General features: G+C 40.6%; 1 protein-coding gene across 5 annotated transcripts in view; it reads left to right on the top strand.

Moving 5' to 3' along the window:
* Positions 1-8,153: 8,153 nt before the first annotated feature.
* The window catches only part of samd11 (sterile alpha motif domain containing 11), a 47,249-nt gene continuing 45,224 nt past the window's right edge, over positions 8,154-10,178 (top strand). For 2 of the 5 annotated variants that reach the window (XM_034145415.1, XM_034145416.1), the window contains exon 1: positions 8,154-9,346. In XM_034145415.1, the coding sequence (XP_034001306.1) occupies positions 8,647-9,346 (700 nt within the window). In that variant the 5' untranslated portion in view covers positions 8,154-8,646. Of the gene's footprint in view, positions 9,347-9,509; positions 9,579-9,655; positions 9,711-10,178 lie in introns of those variants that run through there. The other 3 variants (XM_034145418.1, XM_034145419.1, XM_034145421.1) reach the window with 3 other exon arrangements.

Consider the following 10,178-nt stretch of genomic DNA (forward strand, 5'->3'; position numbering starts at 1 on the left):
CCCTGAAACATTTTCTGATATTAAATTCCACAAATTCCAATTTAGGAGGGCTAAACTCCCTCCAGGACCCCTAGGAAGTATCATGGATAGATAAAATGAGAATGAGTCAGCAAAAAGTAGCAGGCGAGCTAATAGATTTAAAGAGTATTAATGACTACAACAGAAGGCTGTCCTGAAGGGAGTGGTGTTGGCTAGCTTTTTCTTCTCTAATTTTCACATAGCAGAGGATATTGGTGTAAAAACTGAGATAGATGAAGTGGTGAACCATAAATTATGTACCGTACTGTGTAGGTTAGCAATGTGACATATTTGTCATGGCCCAGATATTAAGTACATCACGTCCATTTTGCCATTACATGAAGTCAGTATGCAGTGAGGTGGAAGTAATGGTTGTTGAGGTGGGGGTGATGGATGAGGATGTAGTATGTTTGTGTCACAGGTGACTGGTGATGGAGCTTCAGCCCAGCAATTCCTGGACAAACGTTATTGTAACAAACAACATTTCTCACTTATATTTTGTGGAAACAACAAACAAACTAGAAGTGGCTAGAAATGTGTGTCTTGGTTCTCTGGATGTCAGCAGTTTGAATTGAAACTGAATAGAAACAGTCCTTTGAAATATGTTAACAGTGTGTGCCGAGAGATATTGAATGTTATATTTCAAGCACCAAAGATACAATTTCATTCTTCTCCATTATTGTGGTGATGGAAATCTCTAAAAACCTTCAGTTGACAAAAAAGTATTTTCATGGCTATACCATAGTTACTCAGTACAAGCACAAACAAATCTCTGTTTATCTTTAGGAAGTGACTATATTAAATCACTGTTGTCACTGAGTGAATAGGTATGTTAATTCCTTCTTCAAAGACCACTGAAGCCACAGACACAATCATCATTTGCTTATCTTATCGTGGAAATTCGCTATTTAGATATAAGGCTTATATGCAATGCTTGTATAGGCTATACTGAACTGAATGTGACAGCTTGGGCTAGCAACAGAACAACAAGTCCTCCAACTCATACGACCAAATAGGTTGTTTGTTCAACCGCTTAGTACGACCTATAATCACGTTTTAAAGTTTTCGACCTCTAGTGCTCCCGTTGACTGCAAACGTTACAGAGGGTCGTTTATTCACAAATAACCCTCTGGAAAATCCTAAATTGTAGGATAGTTTGGCCATTAAAATGCTTTTTGATTAGATTTCTAGCGAGAAGTGTATATTGTACTTTTAGAATCCACGTCCAGTGGATGTGTAGGATCTATAGTTTGATAGATATTACGAAGATGATTTGAGGTTTCGCCAGGAGAACGTTTATATGCGGCAGCTTCCATGTAAAGTTAGCGTCAACCCTCACGGGGTGAAAACAGTATTTCCGGTCTCGAAGTTTTCATAATAAAACCAATGATCAAATGATTTAACAGTGATATCTGCAGTACTCATCCACTAAAAAACATCAGTTTATCCTTGTTAATTACACGACATTAATTGCTTTAAATTGTGTACAATGCTTTTGTGTTTTTCCCATAGGTTTTTCTCTTTCGATTCTGAGAGACACATTTCTTTTTTCAGAGGTTTTGATAGGCTAAAACATCGAACTACCCATAATCCTGGATGTTTTAGCCGCAATGCACGTCGGGATATGGTGTTTATGCGATATGAAATCGGAAAACATTTAAAAAAAATTAAATAATACTTTATTCCGAGTGTTCTTGCTTTTCTCTTTGGAAGTCATCACATAACGGCATTGTAATACACGGTTCGGCTGCATTAAATATTACACATCTGCCGTAGTTCTTTATTTATAGAGCCTTGATTAGAAGACCTTTGGACAAACTGGAAGAAATGCCGCCGAAACCGAATACGTGACGTGGATCATAAATATATCAGCAATTACACAACATCTTCCATTTATTTTCACACAATACGTCTCCTTGCAGTATCAACACTAATTCGGCTGACTTTTATATTTGATCCAATTGGTAGATTTATATTTACACCAAAACGGTGCACAGCTGATATAAAAGGACTCGTAGTTTTTAAAGATATTACTGATTTTCTTTGAATTAAAGAATGTAATATACTGAGTTGAGAGAATAGTCAGGGGTTTTGGGTGATGGGAGACACATCTATGGATTCAGAATTTCAATAGCTGATATTATTATGTTTTATTAACCTCTTCTACACCGCACCCCCGATACCGGGGGGAAAAACCACTGGTCCACTAGACCACTGGTTTTTTAACCCTAGTGGTTAAAGCACGTTATTGAATTTTGTTGTTGAATGTTATATTTGATGAAAACATTTAAATATTAAGAGTAGCCTACATACAAAATAGGGGGAAAGTAGAAGGTCAATGATAGAAATATAGAATAGAAAATATCAAGAAGATACTGTTGTGATCTCTACAATGGACCCGTCCAAGTCCAGTTTTGGATAGTTTGCCATGGTTCCATTCCATTTCAAAGAGCTGTTTGACTCTCGGCGTAACCTTGTCGCACTGCCACTCCAACATCCAATCACAGAGCTTGAGGACTAATCACGGGGTTTGTAAAGCAAGGCGGATGTTGTAGTCCCAAACGATAGCTGGGGATTCTGGGTAGTGTAGTGTCTTCGGAAACTCTAGTGTCTCAACTCCGAAAAAACTATTTGTTTCTCCGAATCGAAGGTTAAAAACACAAAAGCATTGTACACAATTTAAACCAATCAATATTGTGTAATTAACAAGGATAAACTGATGTTTTTTAGTGGATGAGTAATGCAGATATCACTGTGTAATCATTAGACAGTGAGGGGAATACATCCGGTTTTATTATGAAAACTTCGAGACCGGAAATACTGTTTTCACCCCGTGAGGGTTGACGCTAACTTTACATGGAAGCTGCCGCATATACACGTTATCCTGGCGAGACCTCAAATCATCTTCGTAATATCTATCAAACTATAGATCCTATTCCTACACATCCACTGGACGTAGATTATAAAAGTACAATATACACTTCTCGCTAGAAATCTAATCAAAAAGCGTTTTAATGGCCAAACTATTGCACAATTTAGGATTTTCCAGAGAGGGTTATTGGTGAATAAAAGAATCTCCGGAGCGTTTGCAATCAACGGGAGCATGTTGTTTCTTACACGACCACTAGAGATGCTACACTTTAAAACGTGACTCTGGGTCGTAATAATAATCATTATATATACAGTCTAGTGGCGGCCGGCCCATAGGGGCGCTAGGGGCGCCGCCCCCCCTCTTCCCACATTAAAAATAAAAAAAATTAAAAAAAAATATTTAAAAAATATATTTTTTATTTTTATTTTTATTTTTAATAAACAAGGTAAATATTATATAATTGGTATCAGTAAAATGTATAATCTACAATAAAATCTTGTTTAAAATTGTGTTACGATGTCTAAAGTTACTGATAAGTCACATGTTTCCTGCCTGGCCTTGCCCCTGTATCATTACCCTCTGAGAGTGCAGCAAGTGCAGCAGAAGCCAACTGTTGCTATCTTTAAACTATGCCGCCGAAACATAATTTCAGCCAATCAGCGTCGTCAAATCTGATGGTCACAGGGCGCCTACGTCAGCGCCCGGTGCAGTCTGTGAGTTGTTTGGACTCGTATCCAAGGAGACAAAACAGGAAGCTGTCATACACTCTGGAAGCTATCATTAGCAGCTAATGAAAACTCAGTTTTTGACATAAAAATGTAATTATGGATCATCAATAATTGTTTCAAAGTGACAGACACATTGGATTAACCTATGGATTAACCTTCAGTCGCGTTCTCGTTTTTGATCAGAATAACAGCAAAAGGTGAGCATATCTCCGTGTTTTGCTACCTAAAGCTACGTCGTGTGATGTCTGTATTTGCTTCCCCTGTCACGAGTTCTGATCGCTCAGTGATGATACTTATATTTCTAGAATCTGTGGAATCTCAGCTTGTTAGCATAAGCTTGTTTGTGCATATCCGATAAGTATATGGATTGATTTATACCTAGAGTGCGTTAGCATTTTTTCGCTCAGGGCTCATTTAGACGCTTCTTGTGAGACTTGTGTTTTGTTTCGGTAAACATGGTTCATATCATCAGTTAGCTGCGTTTCTTCCCGTTAAATGAGTAGGACACATGAATAGTTTATTACATTTTAAGAACTGAAGATTATGGAGGTATTGATCAGTCTTCTCATATTTTTAAGCCTCAATTTGTCCTTCCCCCCCCCCCCCTCTAACATCACCAGAAGTCATAATTTAGGGGATCTTTTCTCAAAAAAATTTACCGGGGGAGCATCCCCCCGGAACCCCCTATTGTTTGGTCACCATTTCCACAGCCCCACCTAAAATATTTTCCACCAGCCGCCACTGAGTTTATGGTAATAAGCTGCTGAACAATCGACCTATATGGTCGTTTTCTGTAGGAGGACAGGCTGCAACAGAATGAACATAATACAGAATTTAAAAGTGTTTTGCGATCACCTATACTGTTGTAGCTACATACTGAGTTGCAAAAGAAGGAAGGAAATATTTGAATCAGTAAACCATTTAGTGATCTCACCAGATAAGATATAGGCTACCAACATGGTAGCCTTACATCTAAATTGGTGAACTTGCTGCTCAAGCTTTGATTTAACATTGAGATATGAGTCACAGAGCTGGTGACCAAGAGAAAACCTCTTTGGATGTTTTTAGGCTCCTCGAGTCTTAGTTTAAGTGTTCATTTTGGTTTCAATCCTCAAGACAAACTTTGTTGATTTATTGTTCTCTAACCTACTCCTATCATCTATTTTATGTTAATTGGAGAAGACATAGGCTTTCTAAAGAAAGTCTCATACTCCGCTCTAAATAGTTAATTACTCTCGCCATGTCTCCGGTGGTGTCTGGATGTGGACGGGGGCAGAGACGCAGAGGCTTCTGTCTGTCTTCCTTTCTTTATTTTTTCCAGTAGGGGCAGGCCTAGGCCTATATATTTTGCAGCTCATGTCTGAAAGGCTGGCTCCAAGCGCTAGGGGTGGGCTCTCGCTCTCTGATGGTTTTCCAGTGAGTATTTGTCAGGTCAGACTGTGCACCGCCCGGCGGTCTCCGCTCCTCTCCCCGGGTTATTTATTACCTCTCTCCCCCGCCGGCAGCGCTGCGGCTCCGGGGCCGCTGCCAACAACGGCGCAGAGGCGGGGGCCCCGTTAGGGGGGTTCGCGATGGACGATGAGAGGAAATGAAACGACATGAAATACATTTGGAGGATGGACAGGATTTCAGCATTATAACATGGCAAAGTTACCGTTTTCAAAACGTTTTGAATAAGAAATACGTAGAGATGTCATGCCTGGTAGTATAGTATTACCATTATTGTGAAATAATTAATTGTTACTCAGTTAACTGTTTATTAGAGCACCAGTACATTTTGCCAACAGTTTTGATGAGCAGCTTGATTCATATTTAAAAAAAGTATAGTATTTGATGTTTCTGCAAGTTTTTATGACAGGAAATAAAATATCTTCTGGTTTTGGACTGTAGGTCACATTATCAGGTAATATGAAGCTTTGAGAGGCATTTTATTTTATTGGCAAAATCATGTAATCCATTAATTAATCAATACTAAACATAGGCCCCGTATTAAAATACTGTAGCTTTTCCATCATAACGTTGATCCATGATACCTGCCACACAAACAATTTGCATTATAGACAGACAGCCATGATTCTCTACATGTAATGGGACTTCCAAATTGGCAACTTTTACAAAAAAGCAGCAGCCAATCATCTATTATTTTCATTTTATTGCAGTATTACTGAGTTTTATAAATGTCTAATGTAAAAAAAAAAAAAGTAAAAAAGGTTATTTTCAATTCAGTTACTGGAACATGAATACCATATGCTTCAAAAGTCTTACCGATATAAACTGGAATAAATAAATAACATTGGGAGCAAAATGTCTGACAATAGAGGTATCTGAGAGATGCTTGCTGTAAAATCTAAAACAACATCTGTTATTTAAAGGTTTTTTCATAATAAATATTACTAAGAGACTATTATAACTAGGGTATCTGAATCCATTCTTGCAAGGTCCTTTCCGATTAGACCAAAAACATTGTATTGTAATTCAAGTATCTACTGATATTGGTATTTCCTAGTTTATTGTAAATTCATTTAGTGTAGGAGAAGTACGAGTTTTTCAGTGGTTAGTTTGTTTCTTTCATTTTGGTATTCGGCCACACTGTAGTTGTAGAAGACAGAAAAGTTTGGTAGAAAGGTTAAACAAGGTCTCCTCATATCAAACATTTTTATGAAAGTGATACACAGGCTGATGGAAAAATCTACTCAGTTTACATGAGCCAATTTTTGTAGATTGTTGTCAACGTACATGTTTGGGGAACCCCTCTGTGATGAGCCATGAGGATGAGTCACATCAGGGAGAGGGAGTGGGTGAAGGAGTGGGCATGGGTGTCCCCCTTCTGACTAGTTTCATCAGGGCTCTCCCGATGTTGCAACCTGTAGCGCCAACGCACTCATCAACAAGGTTTCCATCGAGACATTTCGATGTGGTGAGGGCTGGTTTGATACAGACCGAATCAAAGAGCTTCTCTTCTGAAATGCAGTGTTCCACTTCCTAGAATCAGCTCTGTAAACATGCGCCATAAATGTCAGCAGCTCGTGATTTATGTCACTGCTCCTGTTAGGTGTACTCGCCAACATGTGGGTGGTGACATTATTGTTTAGTACAAAAATGTTGCCTTTCAAATTCTCTTTTTTTTTAGACAGTGTTCACTTTAAAGACAGTTTTTAGATAAGTGATGTTTTTTTGGCTGTGAAGGTAAATCTGTTTCTGCCTTCATCTGATCCACAAACCCACTAATGCCATTACAGTCCCTTCAGACCTCACAGCTCCTAGGTTCCTAAAGTAAAAACGCCAGTCCACGGTTCGTCACTGTCTTTGGTGAGGTAGCTGGCATGTGTTTTTGTAAATGTCTGCCGTGTGTTTGCCTGCTTGTTCCTGGCTGTAGGCATTATACCAGTTCTGGCCAGGCTGTGGTCTCTGGCCTGCCCGTGCACCGCTTCCGCCTGCGGTGTGGCGTGCCTCCTTCCTGTGTGTGTCAGAGGCAGTTTGGCCTGATTTATAGGCCCCTGACACACAGCGCTTTGGACCCCACCTCTGCCGCTAGAATGGCTATTCCATGTGTTGGTGGTGGATCCACCTGGGTGGTTCTTCACTGATGGGGGTCAGATGTGGTCCTGCTCACAAGCTCCAGGAGCTCAGGGAAACATGCCCTGCAGACAGCGTGCAGAGAAAGAACTTTCAGAAAATGTGGTTCCAGTCTGAGGAGGATTTACTTCACTCAAAGCAGCATGTTTGCAGCCACGGTTGCACATATTCATTATTTATTATTTGGAAAGATTTTACATCTACACTTGCTTGTAGCCCCATGATTAGGTCATAAAACAGTTCAAGGATCTCTGATAAAGGTTACGTTTTGGTTAGTGGTAATAGGAGTTATATCTGTTATAATAACCAAAGCACTTCCAAAAATGTTGAGCTAAATTGTTGGTCATTCTTATTAATAGAAATAACTTCAGGAATCCCACCCATGGTGTGAAAAGTCTAAAGCACAGACCCACCTTGTTGCTATTTCAAAGTGAAACAACTCACTTTGTGAAAGCATACATAATCTCACCAACCGATGCTGTCAGATTTTCGTAATTAAAAACAGCCTATTCAAGTTTTGTGATGATTAAGTAGGAGTTTTGTATACACTGTCAGTTCTGCACACAGTTAAGCAGATTTAGGCTCTCTGAAGTGGCTGCATTATCTGAGTGTTAAGTTGGTGGAGCAAAGGTCAGGGGTAACACTATAGGTGGAATATAATGAAGATGGTTGAATCCACACACAATAAACACAGATGAATTGAACAAATGAAGAAACGATTTAAAGATAATAAATTATGTTGGACTACGATGTGTGGATATGAAGACTCAGCTTTTAAAACGAGTTTAAGAATCAGTTGCGTGGGTTGAAATGACAGTGGACTTCCTCATCCTCACTATTTAATGATGGTTCCTGCGTTTAACACTGAAGCGCCGTCCCTCGCAGTCCCCCCTCTTCGCTGTGGCTCTTGCCGAGCCTCCGCTGTTTAAATGGGCCAAGTTGAGAAGCGGCGGAGAGTGCAAATCTTGTTTGGTCTGGGTCTGTGAACTTCAGCGTGACTTCTACGACATACACAGGGGTTAAAAACAACTATTTCCAAACTTTCAACTGCATAAATCCTGCGAAAATACTACTCAGGAATATCAAGCCTGATATGTTTGGCTTAAGGCTTTAAATAATGCCATTTGCCACATTGTTTTAAGTAAAAGGCTAAATATACTAGGTATATTTATCAGTTTATTGTCTTTAATATTTGTTACATTGTAGCCTATCTTGAGCACTCGAAAACTTCCCATAACTAAATTGAAGTCCGTTTTTTTTTATAGATTGCATTGCAGTCGATTCAACATTTTGCCTATAGTGAAATAAAAAAAAAATCTTCGTTATATTTTCCCCAAGGACAAAAAATAAGAGACGACGCATAGCTGCGACTGGTAATGATCACCGTAGGTAACATAATGTCCGGGGCTCAGGGCTAACCATGTCAGGTATTAACAGAGCGAGCGTGATTAAATGTGGGAGGTAGGAGCTGCGAGGCTGGCGGAGAGCGCTGCTGCCGCTGCGAGCTGGAAACTACTGAATGGGAATCTATCCGGCAACTTCGGCAGACTGCTGTCTCACGGCGATACGGAGGCTCTGCGTAAAACCAAGCGGCGCGTCTCCAAGTCTGGGTCAGCCCAACTCACTGACGGAGAGGACGCTGAAGTTGGATCAGGCGAGCAGCTTTTCACTTGTTACCGGCGCTCGGCTCACACTAACATGCCTGCCATCAAAAAGGAGAGGCTGGATGGAGACGACATGGCATTGACTGCGTTCAACCAGTCCGAATACCTGGCCCCTTTAAATGCCACCGCTATCCCCGTGGTGACCCCGCATCCACCGCCCTACGACCATATTTTCGCCCATCACCGCGCGTATTTGGGGCTCCACGACTCGGCGCTGCATCACCAGCACCTCCACCATCACACGGACGACTTAATGCTGGAAAGGTTCTCCTCCATCCCCGACTTTCAGCCCTTCTTCGACAACGGGGAACCGTGCATCGAGGTGGAGTGCGGGGAAAACAAGGCTTTGCTTTATATCAATAAATTGTGTCAAGGTAGTAAGGGACCCTCAATTAAATACCGGGGCGAGTGGCTCACCCCCAACGAGTTCCAGTTTGTCAGTGGACGAGAGACTGCCAAAGATTGGAAACGGAGTATAAGACACAAAGGTAAGGACAACTGTCTCCTCGGTTCGTTGTAAAGAGCACCCTAGCCATCAATTAAACACTTTTTAGAGCTCGCTTAGTTCAAACTTAGGTCTCGTGGCTCGGTGCTGGGTTTTGGAGTGAAAGGGTTACAGCAGTCAGTGCGTAAGGAGACAGATGAGAAAAGGCGCATATCCTCCACATACCCTGCGAACACAGTTAGCCTTGGATCATACACCAAACCGGGCCATTTCAAGTAAGCTGTCCGGGACTGAGGTGGAAAGTTAGACATAGATAATTCAATGACAGTAGATTTTCCTTATTATGGGATGAATCGTTCCGTTAAGTGCAACTGCACTTGTGCATGGGTGTTGACACTTTTACGCATGTAAGGTTTGAGATTTCTTCTTTAAAAATAACGTTTTGTTTGTCATCTTAACCGCACAGTTTTTGGTAAATGTAGCGATTATGCATTATATTGCGATTTTTAACTGAATATTACTTGTGTATTTGCTTTCATCTATTGCTACATATAGTAGAAGTTTATTAGATTTTCCGGTAAAACAACTTTGACGGCATCAGAGCAGTGATACTGTTCTGGTAATCTTATATGTGAGCATTTATAGCATAGTATTTTTATGCAATAATTAGACATTGTGCTTGCACCCCCTCATCACACACACACACTCGCACACAAAGTTACTCAGGCAGAACTGACACGCGTTAGGATGTGTGGGGGGAGGGTGTCGCCCCCAGGTCAAAATTGGTAGCCTCATAGTTTAATATACCGATTGCTATAGACAGATGACAGTAGGCTGCTGTCTCTCTGGCTCACCACACTTGACCTTTGGGTAGA

Source organism: Trematomus bernacchii, unplaced genomic scaffold (assembly GCF_902827165.1).
Source record: "Trematomus bernacchii unplaced genomic scaffold, fTreBer1.1, whole genome shotgun sequence".
In the NCBI taxonomy this organism is placed as follows: Eukaryota; Metazoa; Chordata; class Actinopteri; order Perciformes; family Nototheniidae; genus Trematomus; species Trematomus bernacchii.